The sequence below is a fragment of the Pelobates fuscus genome, chromosome 2 (genome assembly GCF_036172605.1).
Source record: "Pelobates fuscus isolate aPelFus1 chromosome 2, aPelFus1.pri, whole genome shotgun sequence".
NCBI lineage: Eukaryota > Metazoa > Chordata > Amphibia > Anura > Pelobatidae > Pelobates > Pelobates fuscus.
In genome coordinates this window covers 135,734,740-135,762,689 of record NC_086318.1, presented here as the reverse complement: position 1 = coordinate 135,762,689, position 27,950 = coordinate 135,734,740, and the positions used below count along the sequence as shown (strand labels likewise).

Below are 27,950 nucleotides of genomic sequence, written 5' to 3'. Positions count from 1 at the left end.
AGCACTTAGGATGACCAAGACACCTAGCCCGCAACCTATAGCTGCATTCTATATCGTCATTTAGCAATATCACACGATCCCAACTTAACCACTGCTAGATAACCCATCTTTATTCCTTCATAAATATCGGTTATGCATGATTAAACTGTGTCCACAGAGATACTCTTACCGTTCTCTATACATGTCTTAAGCTTACTTACTCAAACCTGAACGCATGTATGTCCTCTTAATCCTGCAACCCAACTCTTTAATTCTGTGACATGTCAGAAAGTTTGCCTGTTTATAATTTGAAACTGTGCAATGTTGTCTTGCTAGAATGTCAATGTGTACGCTGTTGTGGCGTTTTTACGCTGATTTGTACTCACCTGCACAACAAAAATACATTAAAAAAAAAATGGAAAAAAATAGTGCAACACTGTATAGAAATTATATAAATGCGCTTATTAGGTACACTCACAGGATGGAAGAAGATATAATCGCCTTAGGGTGCCTCCCCTGATGGAGATGGGGGGCTGATCCACAACTCTTCCCTCCAGCGATTTTGTGTTCTAATTGTAGATTTTTATAGAAAATGGAAAGGCATTTAGATTAGATGGTTATGAGGAGTCCCCTAATAACACATTTGTGCACTGATGAACTATTGTCTGTAAAGTAGTTTTCCAATGAGAGCTTGATTTGGGATATTATTTCTGGGTCGTTTAACAATAAATCATTCAATTTCCATGGTCCGACTAAGTGATCAGACCGTAGGAGCAGGATTGGATGAGGTGGAGAAATCTGTGGGGTAAAAGGAATAAATCAATTCTGGAATATGTACCAGTTGCGGGGGGATAAAACAAGTAGTCTCTTGCAATCATAGAGTTGTGACTAATCTAGTAGGTGGTTCATCCTTTGACGTGTAGATGTTTTGTAAGTGTGTGTGCTAGATGTAGTGTCAAGTCTAGATTCCAGAGAGATGTTTAAATCCCCTCCCGTAATTAGGATCCCTTCTGCAAAATTGTCAGTAGAGTGCAGACATCGTCTCAAGGTTTTACTCTGCGCTTGTTTGGAAGATACATGTTTACGAACGTTACCATGCTGTGGCCCATCAGACTCTTCACCATTACCAATCTATCATTATCAAAACGTTCATGGTGAACATAGGTAATGGGAACCTGTGCATAGATCGGAATGGCCACTCAACATGTTTTGGCCTCTGTGTAATTACAGAAGAAGCCATGGGAAATTTGCGATTAGAAAGTTTAGGAGCTGAATTTTTCCGAAAGTGTGTTTCTTGTAAGAAGGTGATGTCTGCCTTGAGCTTATGGAGTTCATTAAGAGTTAATGAGCGCTTCTCAGGAGCCTTTAAGCCTCCGACGTTTAAGGAGACTATGCAAAGAGTAGCCATTGTGTGATCTGGTATAATTGTGACTTTCCCCATTTAGTCCTCATGGCAGCAAATAACAAACAAAAGTACAATAAACTATATACATAAAAACACAAAAGATAAAAACTTGTGCAGATGTATAGATAAGATGAGAGTACACTCCTTAAGCATACAGATGGTCGGTGTCTGTCCCCAGTTGGTGATACTTGACCAATAGGGATCCTTTGTGTCACCGCGAAAATATCCATGCCAGATGTAGGTTAAGCAATCTTATACATTGTTGTAATATATCGAAAGGTTTTGTTTAAGAAACCAAGTAAAATTTGTACAGGTGGGGGTTGGGGGTGTATCGGAGAAGTAGATTAGGGTGAGAAGAGGATATATGTAGAACACCATTTACACCATAGGGCAATAATCCGCATGGTTGTGTCAGTGCAGTAGTAGGCTATATGTGTAGGGCTGTTCAGCAGTTAATTAACGGTTTTGGACAGTTCTGTGGATACTGGGATGGAGATATCACTGTGCACTCGCTATGCAGTAAGGTGAGTACCTCACGGGGTGTGTCCCAAATAGTGTAGAGGTCGGGGATGGCTCTTGTTAATAAGGAATAAAATATTGGAAAATTAAGTAAAATAAATGGTTTCCCCTACTGGGCTTCTATGCCCTCCGCCAAGGGACAGTAGTCAGGGCAGGGAAGTCTGTTAGTGCAGACACCCCTACTCTGATACTAGTACTAAGTAGGATGAGAAAGAGGAGGTGGATTTTTCTATGGGGAGAAAGGCACTATGAAGCGTTTGTATTCGTGGGGTATTGAAAGGTGTCGGGTGTAATGCAACATTCTGGAAACAACAATGAGCAGTTGTCCCCTCTGTGATCGTGCAGTAGGGGAGAGTGAGGGTTCCGGTAATATTGAACATCGGTATGGGCATGCGGTGTTTATATTTATATTTATATTTATATTTATATTGAGCGGTGTACCGGCGGTAGTCAGGGAGCTATACCTCTGTAGGTAGGATATAACATTGCTGGGAAGCTTGGGGTTTCCCATTGTGATGGGTATCGGGACAGTGAGTGGAGTAAGCAGTGGTCGTTTCCGATTGGCTGTGCCCCTCGAACCAGGTATTATTACAGAGAAAAAAAACATATGAGAAATACACAAGTACATTCATGAAATCAGGAAATATGTGACTGCTCGATAAAGAGTAGTGAGAGAGGTCAGGTGAGGAAGGGAAGGGAAGAGTTTTTTTTGTTTGAGGGGATAAAGAGTGAAGAGGTGGAGGTGAAGAGTGAAGAAAAGGGATGGATGGAGAAGAAGGTATATACACCCTGTTCCAAATTATAATGCAAATGATATTTTTCTCATTTACCTAAATAATTGATGTAAATAACACTCAGCATAATTCTCATGTTATCAACTATTAAGAGTACAATTCAAATTTTATTGAACAAATCCTAATGATAACAGTATTTTTTTTAAACATAATAACTTACAATGCACTGTTCCAAATTATTACGCACAGTAAGTTTCAAAACACTTTATAGGTTGTAAAGAATTGAAAATTGTCATTTGTTATGTTTGCAGCATATTTACTGAAATAAAAAGCTATTTCAATCAAACTTATAACAACTTTTTAACTTTTTAACTTTTTAAACATTTTAACAGGTCACGTTACATTTTAACATAGGACCCCTTATTTGATAGCAGCTTTACAAGTCTTGCATCCATTGAACTTGTGAGTTTTTGGACAGTTTCTGCTTGAATTTGTTTGCAAGATGTCAGAATAGCCTCCCAGAGCTGCTGTTTGGATGTAATCTGCCTCCCACCCTCATAGATCTTTTGCTTGAGGATGCTCCAAAGGTTCTCAATAGGATTGATGTCAGGGGAGGATGGAGGCCAAACCATGACTTTCTCTCCTTTTATCCCCATAGCAGCCATTGACGCAGAGGTATTCTTTGCAGCATGAGATGGTGCATTGTCATGCATGAAGATGATTTTATTACGGAAAGCATAGTTCTTCCTTCTGTACCAGGGAAGAAAGTGGTCAGTCAGAAACTCCATATACTTTGCAGAGGTCATCTTTACACCTTTGGGGACCCTAAAGGGGCCGACCAGCTCTCTTCCCATAATTCCGGCCCAAAACATGACTCCACCACTGCCTTGCTGACGTCGCAGACTTGTTGGAACAGGGTGGTGTCCACCAACCATCCACTACTCCATCCATCTGAACCATCCAGGGTTGCACGGCACTCATTAGTGAACAGGACTGTTTGAAAATTAGTCTTCATGTATTTTTCTGCCCAATGCAGCCAATTCTGCTTGTGAGCATTGGTTAGTGGTGGCCGAATAGAAGGTTTATGCACAGTTGCAAGACTCTGGAGGACTCTACACCTTGATGTCCATGGGACTCCAGAGGCACCAGCAGCTTCAAATATCTGTTTGTTGCTATGTAATGGTATTTTAGCAGCTCCTCTCTTGATCCGATGCATGGATCTGGCAGAAATCTTCCTCAATGTGCCTTTATCTGCACGAACCTGTCTGTGCTCTGAATCAGCCACAAATCTCTTAATAGTGCGATGATCACGCTTAAGTTTTCGTGAAATATCTAATGTTTTCATACCTCGTCCAAGGCATTGAACTATTTCACTCTTTTTGGCAGCAGAGAGATCCTTTTTCTTCCCCATATTGCATGAAAATGGTGCTCTGCTTAATAATCACCCTCCTTTAGTAGTTTTTCCGAGATTGTTTTCAGTGATCAAAAGAGCCCTGAGACACAATGCCATCCATGAGTTAAACTGAAAAACAAAATATTTAATATTTGTGACACTTAAATATAATTTACATAATAATTTGTAACAGGCTGTAGTGTGAGGACATCCAGCGTCGTATAACACACTTTTTGTGTTTAAAGAACACGGAAGTCCCTCTAGTGGCTGTCAGATAGACAGCCACTAGAGGAGGACTTAACCCTTCATAAACTGCAATAATTACACTTGCAGGGTTAAGGGTAGTGGAAGTTGGCACCCAGACCACTCCAATGGGCAGAAGTGGTCTGGGTGCCTGGAGTATCCCTTTAACTCATCTGTGTCCCCAATCATTGTTTATTTGCTCCCTATTCAGCACCATGTACCTTAAATTTTGAAGTCTTGGCAGAGCTGGATCCTCATTCCTGGTGCTGCCATCTTCTAATTGCAGGGACATAAGGCCTTCTCTTACCCACAGTATGCGACAGGGAGCACTTTGGAGTGCATGCCCAGTAAGTTGCAAGTGATGAAAATGGAAATGGGCATGTGCATCAATAGAAAATCACACGAGGCAACAGGTGGAAGGACAGGATTGAGGTGAGTATTGTGGGAAAGTTAGCTTGACAAAGGAAGTGGCACCCTTTTGTCACAATTGTCAAGTTTACAAATGTAGGAAAAATATTTAAGACAGAATAGTCCCTACTTTGTCTTGTGTTTTTAAGAGATGTAGATCAGAAATGAAGAAAAGAAGAACAGATTGTGAAAGTGGAAGATAAGAGGAAACACGAGGAGAAAGATACGTTTAAGGTGACAGAGCCACTTCAATAGGAGCGCTGCAGGAACAGTTATAGAGGGTGTCCCAGCAAATCCAGCCTCTTACACAGGAACTGCAATGCAGGAGATGCAGGGGAAGCTCTCGGTGATTTCACCGTATAACCACTCATGTGGCTGTCTCTAATATATCAGTAACCCCAATACTAAATTTAACCCAACTCTAACACTAAACTCAATAATCCTACACCGTCATTATACAACAACATTAACCCCTTAACGCCGTTACGGCGTTCTATGCCGTCGCGGCTTTAAAGGGCTTTAAAGCCGTTGCGGCGGCATAGAACGCCGTAACGGCTTGCAGCCCAGGAGGTCCGGCGGTACTCACCTCCGCCGCGATCCTCTTCTGGGGGGCTGCCTCAGAGCCCAGGCAGCCCCCCCACGGCAAATCAGGCCCCCGGGGGCCATGTGATCACTCTCAAAGAGCGATCACATGGCCCCCTATAGCTGGCTGTGGATCTGCCAGCAGGGGGGCTGTCTGAAATATCAGACAGTCCCCCTGCTGGTGGGAAGAATTAAAAAAAATAATTAGACATGTGTAAAATTAAAATAAATGCATTTTTATATATATAATATATGTATATATATTATATATATAATATATATACATATTATATATATGTAACGTCATGCGTAATGTATTTTAATAGTAATATTAGTATATATATTAGTATTAAAATACACTTAGAGTGACGTTACATATATATAATATGTATATATATTATATATATAATAGATATATACACATATATTATATATATATATACATATAATTACAATAATAAATAAATAAAATTATTAAATAAATAAATAAAATATTGAAACAAAATTTAAAATAAATTATATATTCATATGTAATTTTATTCTAACTGTATTTTGTTATTAAAAAATATATATTGGTAACAAAATACACTTAGAATGACATTCTATATATATATCTCTATCTATATATAAAATACAAATAACCGCAAAAATATATAGAGAGATAAATACATATAATTACATAATAGATTACATTAGTATACAAGTAGAATTTAAATACCTATAAATGCATATATATTAAAATTCTACGTGTATATTTAAGTAATCTTTTAACATAATTATGTCATTTGATTAATTAAAATTTGATTGACATGCCTGACAACACAGGGAGAAAGTGCAGAGAATTTAATTCGCAAGCACTATATTTGACCCTGTAACTCTCCAAGACATCATAAAACCTGTACATAGGGGGGTACTGTTTTACTCAGGAGACTTCGCTGAACTCAAATATTACTGTTTAAAACTGGTAAATTATATTACAACGATGATATTTTAAGTAAAAGTGAAGTTTTTTGCATTTTTTACAAACAAACTGCACTTTTATGGACTATATTATTGTTGTAATATGTTTTACTGTTTTAAAACACTAATATTTGTGTTTAGTGAAGTCTCCTGAGAATAACAGTACCCCCCATGTACAGGTTTTATGGTGTTTTGGAAAGTTAGAGAGTCAAATATAAGGCTTGCATTTCATTTTTTTTCACATTGAAATTTGCCAGATTAGTTATATTGCCTTTGAGACCGTATGGTAGCCCAGGAATAAGAATTACCCCCATGATGGCATACCATTTGCAAACGTAGACAACCCAAGGTATTGCAAATGGGGTATGTCCAGTCATTTTTAGTAGCCACTTAGTCACAAACACTGGCCAAATATTAGTTTTTTGCTTTTTTCACACAAAAACAAATATGAACGCTAACTTTGGCCAGTGTTTGTGACTAAGTGGCTACTAACAAAGACTAAACATACCCCACGTTCAATACCTTGGGTTGTCTACTTTTTCACATGGTATGCCATTATGGGGGTAATTCTCATTCCTGGGCTACCACACCGTCTCAAAGGAAACATTACTAATCTGGCAAATTTCAATTTAAAAATGGAATGTTCTATATTTGACCCTGTAACTTTCCAAAACACCATAAAACCTGTTAATGGGGGGTACTGTTGTACTCGTGAGACATCGCTGATTACAAATATGTGCATTTTTTTGCAGTAAAACCTAACAGTATTATGACATTTACAGCTAAAATGTGAGGCGGAACTACAAATTTTTAAAAAAATTTAAAATTTCTCACAGTTTTTTTTTAATTTTATTCATAATAAATTAGGTTTCATATATAAATATTTGATATGGAATGAAAGCCCTGTTTCTCCTGAACAAAATGATATATAATAAGTGTGGGTGCATTTAATATGAAAGATGGGAACTACGGGTGAACAGACATATAGCGCAAATACCAGTTTTTGTTTACGTTTTGTTTTGATCAGAACGTGCACTATTGACTCCGTCCTGAAGGGGTTAACCCTTCTCAAGATGTTACTCTTCTTAACACCCTTTAAATTGAAACTCTGAAATTAACCCCTCTCTAACCTTACACCCTAACCACTTATAACATCTTTACCCAGCTACATGCACTTACTATACTGACAGATTCAAACAAACAAAATTACAAGCAGAGCAGAAATATGCACATACATCTATACCTATGCCATTGTCAAATATGTTTTCAGATATTTGTATGGCCTGCAATGTTCCCTTGATAAATTAATTATATTTACTTTATATCCTTTATTTTGGGGTTGGTGAGCATGGAGCATCTTAGAATGTTGTACCTAAATGCACCTGATACTTAAATCTAGCCACTAGCACATGTTGTTTTCATGGTTCTAATATTTGCAGTAGATATTGCAAATAGTGTTGGCACAGCTTTTTGCGGTTTCAGCAAGCTGGGAAGTCAAGGAAAAAAAATTCCAGTAACAAAAATCATGCTTTAGTGCCAGTGTGACAGACTTGGATTCCAGCCACCACCTCTAAATGGACTATAATCACCCACTTATGCCCACAAGACCGTTCCTCAGTGGCCTTTCCAGCGGCGTAGGAGATATCAGAGACCAGGATGTAGATCGCAGAGGCATGGCGTGCTTGACTGGGAGCAACCCACAAACACCATGGAACTCCTAATCAGATTACAAAACTGCAGTGATTTGATAAAACCTCCTTGAGATCGCTTTTGGTCCCAGGGTCACCAATGGGGAAGTGGTACAACACCAACCCTCTGCCCAGAATCCATTCTGTCACCTAGGGAACAACTTTATAAGCAGGCTGGAGGAGCGCTATACTAGTGATCTTTTAATTTATATAGTACAGTTGCTTTGGAATCAGCTGAATGCTGTAAAAAGAAAAAACAGAAACAGCAAACACTAGGACCCTGCTGCCTCTTCACCACCTTTAGAACTCAGGGGTAAATAACCCCACATCTGAGGATATAACCCCCCTACTCCAGCAACAACTCTTGTCTACATGATGAGTTAGCTGCCCCTCTAAACTGGTACTTTACAGAATCCCAGATTTATTTGGCTCTTTCTTTTGATTGTGTTTTTCCCTGTGGTTTACATTTTGCAGCTTCCCTGAAGGTTTGACTTTTTTATTCTGTACAATAACCAGGGCAGTTTAACAGCAACGGCATGCAGAATGCATTAAATACAGAAACTATTAACAACTTTGACTTCTCACGATTTTTAATACTTACAGGGTTATTCAGTGGCAGTCACTCACAACGTACAACACTGACGTTCAGCATTTCCACCGTCTGCATGGAGACACTGAACCTTCCCCATAGAGACGCATTGATTCAATGCATCTCTATGAGGAAATTCTGATTGACCAGCATCAATTCTGATGATCTTTGCTAATGGTGAGTTTTTATCCAATTTAAGGTAGGCAAGGAGGGGCTGTTCCTTTAAGGCCATTGTAGTTAAAGGAACACTATAGTCACTTAAATTACTTTAGCTAAATAAAGCAGGTTTAGTGTATAGATCATTCCCCTGCAATTTCACTGCTCAATTCACTGTCATTTAGGAGTTAAATCACTTTGTTTCTGTTTATGCAGCCCTAGCCACTCCTCCCCTGGCTATGATTGACAGAGCCGGCATGAAAAAAAACAAACTGGTTTCACTTTCAAACAGATGTAATGTACCTTAAATAATTGTATCTCAATCTCTAAATTGAATTTTAATCACATACAGGAGGCTCTTGCAGGGTCTAGCAAGCTATTAACATAGCAGGGGATAAGACAATCTTAATTAAACATAACTTGCAATAAAGAAAGCCTAAATAGGGCTCTCTTTACAGGAAGTGTTTATGGAAGGCTGTGCAAGTCACATGCAGGGATGGGTTACTAGGGTTCATAAACAAAGGGATTTAACTCCTAAATGGCAGAGGATGGAGCAGTGAGGCTGCAGGGACATGTTCTATACACCAAAACTGCTTCATTAAGCTAAAGTTGTTCAGGTGACTATAGTGTCCCTTTAAACTGAAAGTATAGCTGACTTAGAGAATGTTTTTAGATTGGGTATTTTGACATTAAATTTGAAATTCACTTTGCATTCTCACTTTAGCGAATACCCCTGTATGTGTACTTATCACTTATATCTAACAAATGTTTTTGCAAGATCTGAAAAATAAAATGAAATATAGAATCCTCTGTTTTGGCTTTGTATCAGTCATTGTTCTAAGGCTTAGAACAATGACTAAGACTTAGAACAATCTAAGCGATCCCTTTCTTTCATTAGACATAGCATGTGTAAGAGGAGAAACAAAACCAGTGTAGATTTATCAAGTTGATCTGAAAAGACTCTTTTATGTTTCGCCTCTGATCTGTTCTTGTTCATTAAAAGTGGTCTAATAACTGCCATTTTTTTCATCTGCCTAAATTCTGCCATTTGTTTTGCAGAAAGTAAGTTTCAAAAAGACTACCAAATTTAGATTGATGAAAAAAAGTTTAAAAAAGGGCGTAAATATGAAAAAGAACAATTTTCTAAAGGAAAAAGTGAAATTTTTTTAATTGTATCATCAAAACAGTGGTACACATTCAAAAATGACAAGGTGCAAAAAAGACAACAGACAAACAAACTGATAGATTTTATAAAAAAAAACAAAAAACAAAAACACTCCAAAACACTGTTGGGAGGCATGCTTGCAGCCAGAAATGCCATCGGGGGTTACATACAACCAGTACAGGTGTGTGTATCTATCTATCTATCATCTAGATAGCCAGTACAGGGTGTGTGTGTGTGTGTGTATATCTAATCGATAGATAAATAGCCAGTACAGGTGTGTGTGTGTGTATATATATATATATATATATTGTGGCAGGATGGCCAGGCTCTTCACAATAAACTTCAAGTGCAACAGTCAGGATAAAATAGTACTGCAGTTTATTGTCACTTTCCACAATTTATACAAGGTTGTGCTCTCCCACAAAATAAAACAAAAAGAAAATAAATCCTACTCCAACTTGGAGACTTACTAAACAACAGTATTACTAACTATCCAACTGGCCAGCTAATCTAGTTCCCAGTTTTAAACAAAATGAAATACAGCACTTTTAGCAGGTTTCACACAGTACCTTTTTCTCAGAGTCTCAGGCTTAACTACCTCCTCTCTCCCAGCTGTTAGACTCTCTGATGTCTTCAGAGGCTAACCTTTTAAAACCCTAGGGCTGGTTAATTACATTCACCAGGTTGATAACATTCAAGGGGTGACTCCCCCCAATTATCCCCACCATGCTGGGAATAGAGATCGCTCCAATCTATTACTCACATAGAAAGCCTCTCTGACCTTGCCACATATCCTCCCCCCCAGCTTAACACTGGTGTGTGAAGCGGCCTTAGCCGAAAAGTCATGCACTCTAGATAATGCATCCGCGTTAGCATGCAGTAGACCAGCCCTGTGCTTTACAAAGAATTTAAATGGTTGCAGAGAGAGGAACCAACGGGTGACCTTGGCATTCTTGTCTTTATTGTTCTGCATCCACCGTAGTGGAGCATGGTCCGTGATAAGGGTGAAAGATCTGCCCAACAGATAATATTTCAATGTTTCTGTTGCCCATTTAATGGCTAGACACTCTTTTTCTACTGTCGCATAGTTTTGCTCTCTTGGCAGTAACTTGCGACTTAGAAATAGCACTGGGTGTTCTTCATCACCAATCATCTGAGATAGTACCGCCCCCAGGCCTACATCGGAAGCATCGGTTTGCAAAAAGAAATGCTTCTTAAAATCTGGGGCTACCAAAACGGGTTGCATGCATAGAGCTGTACGCAAATCTGTAAAAGACGTTTCTGCATTATCATTCATTTTTACTGTATCTGGTGCCTTTGCTTTAATCAAATCAGTGAGAGGGGCAGCTCTGGTTGCAAAGTGGGGAATGAAGCGTCTATAATAGCCAACTAATCCTAAGAAAGCTTTAACCTGTTTCTTTCTTAGAGGGCGTGGCCAATTTTCAATTGTCTCAACTTTAGTCATTTGCGGCTTTACCAGTCCTCTCCCTACAGTATAGCCAAGATATTTGGCTTCCATACAACCAATGGAACATTTGGAGGGATTAGCAGTAAGACCAGCTTTCCTTATGCTGTTTAATACTGCTTCTACCTTTTCCAAATGGGAGACCCAGTCTTGGCTACAGATGACTACATCATCTAAGTATGCTGAAGCATACCTGGAGTGAGGTCTTAGCAGTTTGTTCATTAACCTCTGAAAGGTTGCTGGGGCTCCATGAAGCCCGAATGGTAAGACCGTATACTGGTATAGACCCTCAGGGGTCACAAACGCAGTCTTCTCTTTAGCTGGTTTTGTCAGCGGGATCTGCCAATATCCTTTTGTTAGGTCTAGAACACTTAGAAACCTGGCCTGTGCCAGTTTCTCAATAAGCTCGTCCACTCGGGGCATAGGATAGGCATCAAATTTAGAGTGTTCATTAAGTTTTCTAAAATCATTACAAAAACGCACTGACCCATCTGGTTTAGGTACTAAAACTATGGGGCTAGACCACTGGCTATGTGACTCCTCAATAACTCCTAGTTCAAGCATTTTTGCTACTTCCGTTTGTATCGCCCCCCTTGTGGCCTCAGGAATTCTATAGGGCTTTAATTTTACTGTAATTCCTGGTTCTGTGATAATGTCATGGCAGATTTCGCTAGTTCTGCCAGGAATGCTAGAAAATACATCTTTATTTCTGGATATCATTTCTTTGGCTTCCATCTGCTGTTCAGGGGTGAGATCAGCGCATATACTAGCGTCAACAATTGGGGATTTGTCTACAGCAATCATACAGCTTTCCCTATCCTTCCAGGGCTTTAATAAGTTTATATGGTAAACTTGTTCAACTTTCCTACGATTAGGCTGTCTAATTTTATAGTTTACTGGCCCTACTTGTTCAATAACCTCGTACGGGCCTTGCCAATGAGACAGGAGTTTGCTCTCAGCTGTGGGGACAAGTACCATCACTCGGTCCCCAGGTTGGAAGGACCTTACTACTGCCTGATGGTTGTAGATAACCTGTTGGCTCCTTTGAGCTTCTTCCAGGTATTGCCTGACTGTCAGGCTTACCTTGCTGGGAGTCCAACATGCAGAGATAAAAGCTCTCCCTTGCAATTAGACACAGGCCGAGGTGGTCAAGGTAGAACTCACCTGGCCTGTGAATCTGTGCACGGGGGCTGTGCAGGTGAATGCTTGTAGTCGCAGTACAGACAAGGAAATCCAGGAGAATAGTCGTAGGTAAGCCAATGGTCAGAGGGTGCCGGAAATCAGGGGATACGAGTAACAAGCCAAGGTCAAAGGATGCCAGAATTCAGGAGATACGAGTCACAATCCAAGGTCAGGAGAATACTTAGAACGTGGAGTAGCAACTCTCTAACCAGAGTCACTGAACTGACACTGCCCTTAGGGAGGAGCAGTGTCTTATACCTTGATGATTAGTATATCAGGTTCAGCTGGAGAGTGATCGACAGGTCTGAGCCAGGTGAAGTCCAGCCCCTTAGTGCTGCAGGCAATACAAGATAAAACAGGAGTTATCCCAAGTCCTGAAATGGCTCAGAGGTTAAAGAGCAGGTTCAGAACTGCCAAGTATACAGGTTCAAATCCCTCTTCGGGCAATAAAAGGGCGACCCCGTCTGGCAGTCTGGAGGTCTCGGTGTGAATCCTGACACTGACTATTGGAGAAATGTGTGTAATGTGTTCTTTGAGTTGATCTACATAGTGAATCACATTCTTTCCAGGTACTGTTTGTTCTTCCCATTCTTCCTTTGCTATATCCAATAAACCCAAGGTGTCTACCATAAAGGAGCTCAAAAGGGGAGAACCCTACAGAAGATTGGGGAACCTCCTGAATAGCAAACAGCAAGTATGGTAAGAGAGTGTCCCAATTTTTCCCATCTCGACCTACAACCTTGCGCAACATGTGTTTTAGGGTTCTATTGAATCTTTCTACTAAGCCATCAGTTTGAGGATGGTACACTGATGTCCTCAAGGCTTTTATTTGCAATAATTGGCATAGCTCTTTCATTAGTCGGGACATAAAAGGGGTACCTTGGTCAGTTAAAATCTCTCTTGGTAACCCTACCCGAGAAAATACCTGGAGCAATTCCTTTGCTATGGTTTTGGAAGCAGTATTGCGAAGCGGAATAACTTCTGGATAGCGTGTGGCATAATCCAATACAACCAGAATGTACTGATTACCCTTAGCTGACTTTTCCAATGGTCCCACCAAATCCATAGCAATTCGCTCAAAAGGGGTTTCAATTATAGGCAATGGGATTCTACCGCCTGGCTGGAAGTAGAACATGGAGTCTACAGGGTCCCCCTCTTCACCATGCATCCACTACACAAACACACACACTGCATCCACTACACAAACACACTGCATCTTGTTCACACCTTCTATCTACTACTACTACACATACATGGCATACACTACACACACAGTGTTCACTACAAACACACTACATCCACTTTACTCTCTCACACTTTTTCCATCCACTATATACACAAGCTGTGTGTAAGTGTACAGAGGATGATAGGTATGTGTGTGTATTTGTATAGTGGATATAGAGTGAGTGTGTGTATATGTGTATTGTGGACACACACACACTTACACTATCCACTGTACACACACACTCTCTACATCCACTATACTTATAGACACACCTTGCATCCACTATACATATACAGACAGCATCCACTTTACTCATCCTTATTGGGATGGACTCATGGGGTGGGCCATGTAGATGGGGGCCCAGGCTATGAGCTGTGTAAGGGGCCACATAATTTCTGATGGCAACCCTGATTGCAACTGATCCAGTTTCCATTGTAATTTACTTCTGACTTATAAAAAATTACTTTTACCTGGCTTACAGCTCTCATGAGTGGCAGTGAAGCGGTTTCTCATACAGGGTTATTTGTTAAAGTAACAATTCAAGGTAAATCAAAGTTAATTTCAAATTTAACCCATTAAGGACCTAACTTCTGGAATAAAAGGGAATCATGACATGTCACACATGTCATGTGTCCTTAAGGGGTTAAGGCCAGAGTAGCCAAACTGAAAGCATAGATGATTTTTAGCCTTTTTCCAGTTCAGCTATTTTGACTGCAAATTTGTAATTCTCACTTTAGTGAATAACCCTGATTGTCTTCCTACAACCAATATTGCCCTAACAAATAGGGCTAAAATCCCATTCTCCACTTTTGCACTCTGAAATGGACACTTTCTGTCCACAAATTTCCAAGCAGACCATGACTTAAAGCCTGCCACAATAAACTGTAATCTCTCCTAAATTACCCCCTTACCACCAGCCCTCCCGTGGCGGTGCTAACCACACAACAGACAAAGGAAAGAGAGAAATTTTCTTTAGAGATTTGCTTTAGAAACTGGTCAACAGTGGTTGGCATTCCAATTTATTGAAACAGTTCAAAAAGGGGAAACAATTTACTCTTGAATGCCCGAGATAAAGTTATTAGGAGTACTTGTCTTGCTTATAGTTGCCCTGAATTTATAGAAAATCCATTGTAGGCAATATGCAGTCTATACAAAAGGAAAGTATGAAGTACTGACCTTTCTCTGTGACAGCTGAGGAGGTAAGGGCCAAATAAGTATGTGTGTTTTGTTTTTGTTTTTTTAGTTTACTAAACAGGAGAAGCCGCAGACATTGCAGACTGTCAACCGGTAAATTAGATGTGTTTTGGAGACATATAATTTAAAACATGTTTGCCAACTTAAGAAACGTCAAACAGTTTGTCAAATAGACTGTTATGGCAACATTGATCACAAATGGCTTTATTCTCTGAGCAAACATAAACTAAACCTGTCATTGTCTGATGCGTTGGACTCTGAATAGTACATTAAGATTCCAAAGAAATACCTGTGCCACTGTATTGTTGATGGCTTGACTCCCAGGGCAGCCTGGCAATAAAATGTCAATAAAAGCCTAAACTGTAATCTTGAAAGAGTTTGAGATATGTATGCTACTACTAAATTTTCCATTTCAAATAATTAGTGGTATTTAAATAAATGGTGCCACCCCGTCCCTTGTGATGGAACTGCACTGTATACAGTCATACAACATGAATTAGGACTACGGGCAGTAAGACATACTCTGTATAAGACTTCAGAAATCCTTTGACATTAAAGAATGTATTACTTACCATTCAAAGCAAGTTATTTAGCTTTTAAGTTGTCCATGTGGACTAAAATATGTAGGACAAACAAAGAGGATGTTAAAAACCAGACTTAATGAGCACATTTATAATATTAAAAGGAAATTTGACAAACATTCAGTATCTAAGCACTTCATGGAGCATCATGCCAGTGATCCGGGGTGCCTTCATTTTTGTGGTATCGAGAAGGTTAATATTCCCTGGAGAGGAGGAGAACTAGCAAAAAAAATGATCTATCAGGAAATGTCCTGGATTTACAGACTGAGAACTCTGACTCTGTTGGGAATAAATGCCGATTTTGAACTTGTTAATATTATTTAATAAGCCCTTGTATATAGTGCCCAAGGTGGGGTCTTTTACATATGTAGTGAGCCATGTCTAAGGATAAATATAAGCTGTTGAATTTAAGATTCAGTCTAGCACTTTAAGAATAGATTTCTCTGTACCTCTATTTATGGATCTGTAATCCGTATTTATAAAAATAGAATGAGATACAAAATATGGCATTTTTGATTATAATTTTTTAATATATATTGTTTATAATTTATGCATAATTTTTACCTGAATTTGCATGTATATCATTTTATCATTACGTCATATTGACTAACTGATATAGTGGGAACACATTTGGAGTAGTACTATAGATGCCTATGATTTCCCTTATTTGGTCAATTTTATTTTGCACATATCTTCAAATGGTTCATCCATATCTGTTAATTTATTAGAGTGCAAAATGTAGAATATCTATGTACCTTTAGGCATAGGTAGTACTCCTTATGGATAACTCTTCCATTTTTTACAATTATTCAGAATATTGAGAATTTATATATGTATTTTTTTTTATATATATGTTTTTTATATATGTTTTTATATGTCTTCAGTTTGTAGCCAAATTTCTATTTGCATTGGGTAACTTATATATGTTTTTAAGAATTTTATTTCTTTATTGTGTTATATGGGATCATCGTATCCACATAACGGTATAATTGTCATAATGTTCACAATCTGCGTTAACAGGATTTAAATGGTTAATTGTATACGGACTCTGCACTAAGGGTGCTCATGTATGGAGAGCATTTTTCACGGAAATGTCAGAGTAACAGATGTTTTATGAGTTCATTGGATAGGAGCGTATATAAGAATGCTCCAATGAGCCGATACACTATCTTGAAAAAGCCCGGTATCTCGGGCGAAACGCGTTGAAGTGTAACCGGCTTTTGCTGTCAGAGGTGGATGCACATCAGACTGTCAACATCGTTCACAAGCTACAGCCTCCTCCCTGTACGGACACGTATCTTATCAGTACTGAGATCGGGCGGGAGTGTGCACTGTCAGAATAACAGACGGTAAACGGCTGCTAAGCCTCTGATATATTTGAGCCTATTCGTGGTATCTTGGAGACGAGTGCCACCACTTGCTGATATAAGGGGTTTTTATTTGGGGGAAGGGTATCGTATGTTAACTTGAATAAATTGCAGTATTACGCTATGAAAGGTTTTCTTGTATCATTTTAAGGTACAACGTTCACTGTGCAACAGTGTTTCAACAGATGCTGTGTCATAGCTGCAAGACAAGATTAATCCTGTAAAGATCATCACCCAAAGACTTGTTGGACCCTTTAGCAAGACTTTATGGTTGTTTGAAATTACACTTATTGTGGCTTATTTGTTTTGATGCATTTTATCAGGAATCCACATTTATAAGTGTTTTATTTCTTATTGATATTGATTACCTAATTTAGGTTTTCAAGTATAGCGCTGACACTTTATTTGAACATGTAATTTACACAGTCTACACCAGTGGTTCCCAAACCATTATTATCGCCTACCAGTCTGGGATTTAGAGATTACCCAGTTGTGTCTAAGGTATTTTAGAAAAGAAAAAAAAAAACGCCTTGACACAACTGGGTAACCCCTAAATCCTGGCCTGATATGTGTGCCTTGAGGACTGGGTTGGAAACCACTGGTCTACACTGATACATAGGGAATTTGGAGTGTATTAGTCAGAGCAATTCCATGGACAAATAAAATAAAAATTCTATGTGAACAAAATGAGTGCCCCCATATTCCCATTTATTTATCAGTCTGTCCTGTTTCCTAGTCTTGAAGCTGCTAGCATTGGTTTTGTCATCGTAATAGACAGACGGAGGGATAAATGGAGCTCGGTGAAAGCATCTCTAACTCGCATAGCAGTAAGTATAGGCTTACCTTGTGTTTAGTTGCCATTAAGAAAGTTTAGTAATTAACTCTCCAGCCGCTGTAATCTTATTAACAGTCAACTAAACCTTTTGTCCATCTATGGTTCCATTCTCTTGGGTAATAATATAGACACTTTAAGTGTTATTTGAAAACAGTCAAATATTTGATACAATTATATGTTAAAATATTTTTTTTTTGTTAACGTATACACCAGCAGTAGATGCTTACACTTAGTGATGATCAGGAGAACATTTTCCTCACAGGTTCAGTCTGGCTACACATATAGGGGTTTACTTGCTAAATGTGGAATTGTAGTAAACTAATAAAATTTTACAACCAACATTTTTAAATTTGCCATAAATCTTTTTCTAGCTAAATAAAAATTGAATAAAGGACAGTCTGACATTGAGGCAAAACATACTACATTTCATTTATATAAAAATATGTACTATAAATAAAATAAGACTCGTGGGCATCCACAATATTACTATATTTCTTTCTGTTTCACCTAGGGGGCATTTCCAGGAAACCTTCAGCTTGTGTTTGTTCTGAGGCCATCCCGACTTATTCAAAGGGCTATTGCCGATATTGGCATCAAACTCTACCGGGATGACTTTAAAATGAAGGTACCGGTAAGCGTATATTTTCATCTCATGTTCACCTCTCTTTAATTTCACGATACCATTTATGTGTCTGTCTGTCATTGCTTGACCTCTGAGCTTACACTCATATAAATTAGATATTGATATTCATAACTCTGTGACTGGAAGTTGGATAATATCTGTAGTTGATAAATGATAACATTTTAGACTTTGTGTCTGTTGCAGTTAAAAACCAATAAACCAGTCAATGTTCATATTTATTGCTTATGTAATGAAAGATAATTATGCCTCTGCTAAAGGTCAGACTTGATTTCTGCCATTTAATTAAGGAAAAGCAAGTTCTTTCAACATCAAAACATATGCAATGCCAATGTCAAAACATATGAAATGCAACAAAAAGTAATAGTTTTTCTGAAAACTGACAAAAACAGTGTCCAGCAGGGGTAAGCAACCTTTGGTACTCCAGAAGTTGTGGACTACATCTCCCATAATGCTCTTACACCCATAATGCTAGCAGATCATCAGGTAGACGTAGTCCACAACATCTAGAGTGCCGAAGGTTGCCTAAACCTGGCCTAGAGTAAAAGAGGTGTTACTGCCATCAGTATTAACAATAATTTACACGAACCATCGGAATGTCAGGATACCTGTAAGTTATCCTCTAGGGCCTCTTGCCTACTAAATAAACCAGTTCTGCCAGTTAGTTTGGTCTTACCTGTAATCCTGTGTAAAAGTATCTGGTTTTGTGCTACTTGCTTCGTCAGTCTATTTAATATGATAGTCTTAAAGGTTAATATATTCTTTTTACTTTAAACCTGAAGTATCGATAATGGTTTCTTAATAATCAATTTCATTGTGTAGTATCGATTATTGTACATGAATCATATATTTCCTAATGCAATCTTAAAAAGTAATCATGTTGTTGACTTATATATCCGATTGATTTATTCCCTATTGCAGCCAAATAATGCGCAGGGTCATTTACTATTATTATTATTATTATTATTATTATCGCCATTCATATAGCACCAACAGATTCCGTAGCGCTTTACAATATTGTGAGACGGGGGTTTTAACTATAAATAGGACAGTTACAAGAAAACTTACAGGAACGATAGGTTGAAGAGGACCCTGCTCAAATGAGCTTACAGTCTAAACCACATATAGTCGAGGAGAATTTCAGGTTTTAAGCCAACACATCTGGACACTTTATTTTTTTTTTTTTCAAACGTGTGTCTTATGGCCTAATTTTTGAAATAAACCTGAAAGTGACTGAAAAATTTCCAAATTCCAGGAATTAATTATCACACATAGACTTGCATTCAAATCAGTTAAACAATAGTTGATTTGGAGGCAAAGTCAGGACTTTAGTGCATTAAAAAGTCATGAAATAACACCGTCATTATTGGGCATGTTAAATATTAGTGTTAATAGGAATACGAGAAGATTAATATTATTATTCGATGGAAAAATGTGTTGGCATTAAATTGACTTCCTAGGCACTATAAACACTTCCAGTGTTATTCACTATAGTAAGATTTACCAGGAATTCAAAGTGAACTTTAAAGTTTAGGCCAAAGTAGCTTATTGCCAGAAGTCAGTTCTGTTTTCTGTTTGACACATGACATGTGTGGCATGTCATGATTCCCTTTTATTCCAGAAGTTTGGTCCTTAAGGGGTTAAATTTGAAATTCACTTTGAATTCTCTGGCAATTCTCAGGTTAGTAAATAACCCTGTTTGTCTCAATAAAAATATACCATATAGGTGATACGTAAACCTCATAGGGAAAATCCTGGAAATACATTTCAGTTCTCCTTTAAAATGAGATTTCTGAATCCTAGATAACAGCATAAAAATATATTATCATTCTGCATTCTCATTAGACAACAGACATGGAAAAGTATAGTTTTGTAAAAAAAAAAAAAAAATCAAACAAGCATGGTAAAATCAAATAGCTGAACAGTCAAAAAGAGGTTTTCACACAACTTCCCCAGGTCTGTTGCTCTTAACAAAGCAGAAAAAAAAGAAAAAAAGGAATGTTTAAATTAATGTAGAACTATGTAAATAATACAAAAATAATAATAACAAAAAAAAAATCAATACAGAAGCAAAGCATAAGGATGAATAAAGTGACATAAAAGTGTGTTTGAAAAGAGATAAGACAATAGAAAACTGGATTAGACCTACTTTCCCACATTTATTTATTTTGGTTTTTGTTTGTTTTTTCTAAGCTCAGGGGAAATGCAAATGTATTTGCTCGTTACTAATCATAGTGCATCTAGTGGTGATTATCAGATGTTCAGTTGATTCCTTCATCCTTCTGATACCATTAAATGCATCCTCTCCCTACCACTTGCATGTGAATTTAGAGCAGATTGTGCTTGGTGGTGTTCATGTTAAATATTACTTGTCAAACTGGTACATTTTAGTAGGTGATTTTCTACTTGCATATTTTTCCATCTTTCTTTATAAATAGGTTATAATGCTAAACTCAGTGTCTGATCTCCATGGACATATTGACAAAAGCCAGTTGACCAGTGAACTTGGAGGCTACCTGGAATATAGCCATAGTCAGTGGATTCAGCATAGAACAGTAAGTGTTTTCCATTTACCCGTCAATGTACGGGGTGCAAAAATGACAGACAGCCCATTGGAACCTTACATCCTATTAAACTATCACTGTGCCATCTCTGCACTATTATACAATAGACTAAGCTTGAAATTAATATATATTTATATATACAACTTTAAAGGGACACTATAGTCACCTGAACAACTTTAGCTTAATGAAGCAGTTTTGGTGTATAGAACATGCCCCTGCAGCCTCACTGCTCAATTCTCTGCCATTTAGGAGTTAGATCACTTTGTTTATGAACCCTAGTCACACCTCCCTGCATGTGATTTGCACAGCCTTCCATAAACACTTCCTGTAAAGAGAGCCCTATTTAGGCTTTCTTTATTGCAAGTTCTGTTTAATTAAGATTTTCTTATCCCCTGCTATGTTAATAGCTTGCTAGACCCTGCAAGAGCCTCCTGTATGTGATTAAAGTTCAATTTAGAGATTGAGATACAATTATTTAAGGTAAATTACATCTGTTTGAAAGTGAAACCAGTTTTTATTTTTCATGCAGGCTCTGTCAATCATAGCCAGGGGAGGTGTGGCTAGGGCTGCATAGACAGAAACAAAGTGATTTAACTCCTAAATGACAGTGAATTGAGCAGTGAAATTGCAGGGGAATGATCTATACACTAAAACTGCTTTATTTAGCTAAAGTAATTTAGGTGACTATAGTGTTCCTTTAAGAGATTTATTCACTATGCACAGATCTTGCAGTGAATTGAAAAATGTAGGCTAAAATCGCAAGCTGTAACGATGACTGAGTTAGAGAATTATTTTTACGTCAGCTTTTTAAAATGTAGTTTTCAGTTCACTACAATTCACGGTTTAGTGAATAAACTTTAGATCTGTGTCTAGATTTGTGTATGATTCTATTTCTGTTATAGGCCATCGAAAGCTTTGCACAAGTTGTGAAAACAACAGCCCAGAATTTGCAGACATTTGGAACTAGCCTTGCGGAGACCGAGTTACCCAATGATGTTCTGTGCACAGAGGAGCTGCTTCTGTCACATACGGAAAAACAAGACAAGCTTAAAGTACGTGCTGAATATAACTTTTTATAAACATTTATGTGCTGCCAGTAGTGTTTACAACATACACACGGGGTTATTCACTAAATTGTGAATTATCCTGAATTCAATGTGAATTGAAATTTAAAGGAACACTATAGTGTCAGGAACACAAACATGTATTCCTGACCCTATAGTGTTCCTGATCTTGATTTTCTGGTATTTGAATTTGTTTTGACTTCCCTGATATCTGGTATCCCTCATCTGGTATCCCTCCTTGGCTTTCCCTCATCTTTGTGTCTGATTCTGTGTCCCTGACCTCAGGAAGCATTTTGACTATTCTTGGAGACATTAAGTCCAGCCATTCTAGGGTCCGGTTACACGTTATCCTTAGTCCTAGGTGTGACACAGTACTGCGTGCTGGATCAACTTGAATCAATGCATCTCTATGAGGAAAGTTCAGTGTCTGCATGCAGAGGGAGGAAACACTGAATGGCAGTACTGCACAGTGAAGGGTGGAGACTCTGAATGGTCAGTGCACACTGTGCAGCACTGCCCCGGGGAGCACCTCTATTAGCCATCCGAGGAGTGTCCAGTGGAGGTACACCCAGGCTGTAATCTAAACACTGCCTTTTCTCTGACAACACAGTGTTTACTGCAAAAGGTCGCAAGGGAATGATTATATTCACCAGAACAAATACAAAATATGTAGTTCTGGTGACTATAACCCTTTAATTGTACATTTTAGACCACAATAGCAGGTCTGGGGAAAAAAAATCTTCAAGTCAGCTAATGTTTTTATTTTGACTTTTTTAGGCTAACAGTATTAATTTTGAATTTCCAATAATTTACTAGAGTCATTAGTGAACACTCCTCACCAGAGCAGACACTCATTGACATTGTTTTTACTTTGTTTTTGTAAATGGATGAACGTGGTTTTAATATTCATTGAATTTTCATTGAACAATGGATTTTAAATGGCACCCAAGCACCAGTGGAGCAGAAGCCTGGTTGTGCGACGTATTATTTTCTTCAGTTGAATTCAATTATGCTGTGCAACTGGCAATATACATTACTTATGGCTACCTGTCCCCAAATAAATGTAGTTTTTTTTGTTGTTGTTGTAAATCTTTATTTTTGGTCGTGCATGAAAATACAGTGCAACCTGCATTGCCACAACAGCAAATGCAAGAGTATCAATGACATAGATAGCATGACACCAGAAACATTTAGCGATAACCCTACGATTCATTTCGATGAAACAGCACAATATTTTATGTTAAAGGTATAGTAGATAAACTGTGTTTTTTCAATTATATGAATAGGATAAATGTAGGTTTTAACCCATATTTGAAATTTATAACAGAGCTGGGTTGATATATACATCTAACTGTTAGCAATAATGACTGCCAGAAACATACAGCCGTGATTATCTGTGGTTATTTGTAAATTAGACATTTTTGCAAATTTAAGGTTATTTTTAACAAAGTACTCACAAAAAATGATTCAGTGAATGTTAATGTTGCCATTTTTTGCCTAACGAGTAGAGCCGGCTTGCAGGCAATTGTTAGACGAACATTTTTCAGGTGAACATTGGATTTCCTTGGGAATAAATAAATGTTAAATGTTATGTGCAAATGAGCCAAATGGCTCTGATCTGCTATAAAAGTGACACAAAGTATGTTTCTCTGTGTCTTCAGTCACTCTGTATATGACTAATAATTATCTTATGTTTGATTTTATTACTCTAGAATGACCTAAAGTTGGCATTGCAACAAGGCAGGACTTTATTAGTATGTATTAAGGATCCAGTGTCCAAAGATCCCAACTACAAACTGAATCCAGACGAACAAGAAAACAAGATTACAGTTGAGAGGTTAGTATAGTACATTCATGCCACGTATTTAACAAATAGGAGCCACTCACACACGTGCAATAACACAATCTATTGACATATTGGTTGTGGATGTCCTAGCCAAACTGTCCATTTGCTACCACCATTAATAGAAGTTGCCTCCTTGCTATGGCTACTCATGTTTTACCGATCAGCTGTAGCTGGCCATCTATGAAATCACTGTAACTGACCTACGATCGCCATCTCCAGACCATCTCCAATATATATTTTTTTATTATTCTGTATATATTCATATTTCTTTCATATTATCTATATATTGCATTACCAAATGGGGGTTGAGTCTAGAGTGGAGTTTCAAGAAACATTCCAAGTACCATAAACACTACAACTTGCTGCAGTGGTTATGGTGCAAGATGTTCCTGCATAGGAGACTTTAGCTCTCCACCATTAGTAGCGGAGGTGGGGAGCAATGTCCAGCAGAGCCCAAATAAGATGTCAAAGCATTCAAAATAGCGAACAGTGGTGGTTATGGTGCTTGGAATGTTCCTTAATTTAGGAAGAATGGAAAATGGAAGCACAATGGATTGGAATATCTAGCATCTTTTTTGTACTTGTTACTTGATTTATAGATTTTTTTTTGTAACTTTTCATATTTTTTGCCTTTAGCAAATTTAGAAATACTTTTTTTTCCCTATGGGGCTTAGAAATAAGAATCATAAGAGTAAATCAAATTTAGTATTTGTTCAATAATGTTTTCTCATTTCCTCACAGTATCATGTGTATTTTCAATGTAATCAGACCCCAAAAGTGACACATATAGTGAACAAATAGGAGGTGGTCCAGCAGCCCCAAAAATAAGGTTACTGGTGGGCAACTGCTGTAAAGTCACAAAAAACTGTACTCCCAATAAGTAACCCTAATAGAAATTCTCAATAAACGTACAAAACCCCAAACCCTCGGGTCTTCTAAACAAGAAGGAAGGGAGAAGGGAGAACAGTATAGAATGAAAAAAGGAACCCCTAACTTTTATTGACAAACAAAGTATCAGCTGAAACATCCTCCCTCTCCCCCCCTCCCCCCCCCCACCCCCCCCACAAAACACAGATTCTTCCTATACATTTGTTTCAAGGATAGCCCTTTTTGCCTTCTCTCTAAAAATTTTAGTGCATGATTTGAGTTGGAGGGGTGGGGCCAGACGTGCCCTTAAATTTCAGCGATTTAAGTCATTTATCCGGCTACCAGAGGGTCCTAAGTCATTGGAAGTCTGGCCTTACAGTCTTGCGCACAATGTTGGGACCAGTCTGGGATATCTTACTGAGCAGTAACCCAACCTGACTGTGAGGCCTATCAAGCCTGCTACACCGGCAAAGTGAAGAAGCCCGCAACTCAACGCCGACAATTGCTGCCCATTTGAATCGGTCCCTACAAAGGCTTACAGATCCTGAGGTGGAACTCCCTCGACGGTTGCCTCGAGAACCACGTGACGCAATAATGATGGCCACCTAAGCTGAGTTATAGGGAGGACATATGTTTATAATCCCACAAAGAAAAATAGCCCGGCAAATTAAGTCACAATTGATCCTTAGAAAAATAGCAGAGGACTGTTACAAAAAAATGCTAGTTAATTAGTGTAGATACTCACTCGGAGTCAAAATATTGGTCTGTCTTGATATAATGATACTTTAGAAAAGTATGTATCAATCGAGTCTCTGTAACACTAACAGTAGTAGTGATTAGGTATAATACATTTGACTACATAAACCCAGGAGATTTGGGGGAAAGCATAAAACAAACCAAAAAAATCATTCTCCAATGCTATGTGGGTTATGCCCTTGCAAGCTTCCCAACACGACCAATTGATCCTCTATAGGGATCAATTTATGTATTATTTTTATTTTCATTTAGTACAAAAAGTGTAGTTTCCTTGATATCTCATGATATGGCTAAACCTTTTCTTGACGCGTGTGTTCGTCAGAAATGTCTACATGTTGATGTCTGTTATTCTAAGCACTACAAAAAATTGAGAATGCCGACATTTCTGTTCAAGTTTTGTGTTTTATTTCGCAATCCCTATTTTGTCAATAAAAGTTAGGGCTTCCTTTTTTCATTCTATACTGTTTTCCCTTCTCTGGTTTCTTCTTGTTTAGATGACCCAGAAGGTTTTGCAGGTTTAATGACACTCCTTTTTCTGCCAACGATAAAACTGCAGTTAGAAATAGTTATCTACTTAAAACCAGCCTTAACGCAGCACTGTCACCCACCCCCTGCAAAATGAGTATTATGAAATACTCATATGGACTTTGTTGGAATTTTACTGAAATTGCAACCCAGTCAGATGTTATACTGAGACAAAGTAGGGTCTACTTTGTCTCAATATTTTTATTACACCTAACATTCCTTGACACAGTGCGGAGCTACTGCCATCAAAATGTGTCAATCCCCCAGCAGTCACCAGTGACGACTGCAAGGAATTGGCTCTATTTATGGAGGATCCCGTGGTCCTCCATAGACCTGAATGTTGTACTCTCGCACATGAGTGAGAGTACAGTTGTGACATCAGCACCTGGCTCTTCAGAAGAGGACCAGCCTGAAGATGATGGTGCTCATTAACAGTTTCAGGTAAATTAAACTCAACTTTGCCTGCCCCCCACTCACCAACCACCGACCCCCAGCGGCAATATCACAGTCCGGAGTCTTTTATAATTCTGGAAAGTACTGACAATTCCACTTTTACTTCAGTCATAATCTTAATCACATCTGAGATCATAATGTCAGTGAGAAACAAAATCCATCATGGAAGGATCTAATCTGCCTATTTGGCACCTTTTGTAGTGCATGTGTGATAATAAGTGTTTCATTAATCTGTTGTGTTCCAAATAAAAAATTAGTTCCATATCCAAACCAGACCTTTTTTATTTTAATAATTTCACTATGTTATTTTGTTGTTACAGTGTATATTTGTACTTTCGTTGCTTTCAATGAATTTGAGAGAACATTAGTGTAAATTTAGTAATGCTGCTTCCACATGTCAAAAACTTATTGAAGATGCTTGTACTGCACTTCTGTTTTTGGAAATTGGATAATTGTTAGAAAAGTGGTTTAGCACTAAGTGTTCTATGGTTATGTTAATGTGTTGATGAAAGTGCTTTAGGAAGGATTGTGTTTGCTTAAACTTGACTGTTTTATGGGCATTGAAGGATCCCAGCATGCGCACCAGATGTGCATGCACATTTACAGCCAGCACATCCCATAGACAAGAGTTATATAAATAGCTATAATATACTTACATCCAGTGGTACACATCTTGGTACCAACAGGTGATTGATCTACCTACCTTCATCACACACATCGAGCTGCCAGAATGAGTGTAAACTCACATCTTTACAATACAACCTCCCCTCTTTATAATATTAAAGGGACACTATAGTCACCTGGACAACTTTAGCTTAATGAAGCAGTTTTGGTGTATAGAACATGCCCCTGCAGCCTCACTGCTCAATCCTCTGCCATTTAGGAGTTAAATCCCTTTGTTTATGATTCCTAGTCACACCTCCCTGCATGTGACTTGCACAGCCTTCCATAAACACTTCCTGTATAGAGAGCCCTATTTAGGCTTTCTTTATTGCAAGTTATGTTTAATTAAGATTTTCTTATCCCCTGCTATGTTAATAGCTTGCTAGACTTGCAAGAGCCTCCTGTATGTGATTAAAGTTCAATTTAGAGATTGAGATACAATTATTTAAGGTAAATTACATCTGTTTGAAAGTGAAACCAGTTTTTTTTTTTCATGCAGGCTCTGTCAATCATAGCCAGGGGAGGTGTGGCTAGGGCTGCATAAACAGAAACAAAGTGATTTAACTCCTAAATGACAGTGAATTGAGCAGTGAAATTGCAGGGGAATGATCTATACACTAAAACTGCTTTATTTAGCTAAAGTAATTTAGGTGACTATAGTGTTCCTTTAATTACAGTTAGTTTGGCCAACTGATTATCTTGGATCTTTAAACAAAGAAACATAGAATGTGACGGGAGATAAGAACCATTCGGCCCATCTAGTCTGCCCAATTTTCTAAATACTTTCATTAGTCCCTATTCATTAGTACTATCTTATAGTTAAGGCCAGGGCCTTATGCCTATCCCACGCATGCTTAAACTCCTTCACTGTGTTAACCTCTACCACTTCAGATGGAAGGCTA

The 27,950-nt window shown here is 38.2% G+C and overlaps 1 protein-coding gene across 1 annotated transcript in view; it reads left to right on the top strand.

Annotated features, from left to right (window-relative positions):
• Window positions 1-27,950, top strand: part of MCF2L2 (MCF.2 cell line derived transforming sequence-like 2) — a 446,256-nt gene that overhangs the window by 73,183 nt on the left and 345,123 nt on the right. Inside the window, exons 4-8 of the mRNA XM_063442725.1 lie at window positions 17,572-17,662; window positions 18,182-18,295; window positions 20,749-20,865; window positions 21,777-21,926; window positions 23,651-23,775. Coding sequence (XP_063298795.1) covers window positions 17,572-17,662; window positions 18,182-18,295; window positions 20,749-20,865; window positions 21,777-21,926; window positions 23,651-23,775 — 597 coding nt within the window. The remainder of the gene's footprint in view (window positions 1-17,571; window positions 17,663-18,181; window positions 18,296-20,748; window positions 20,866-21,776; window positions 21,927-23,650; window positions 23,776-27,950) is intronic.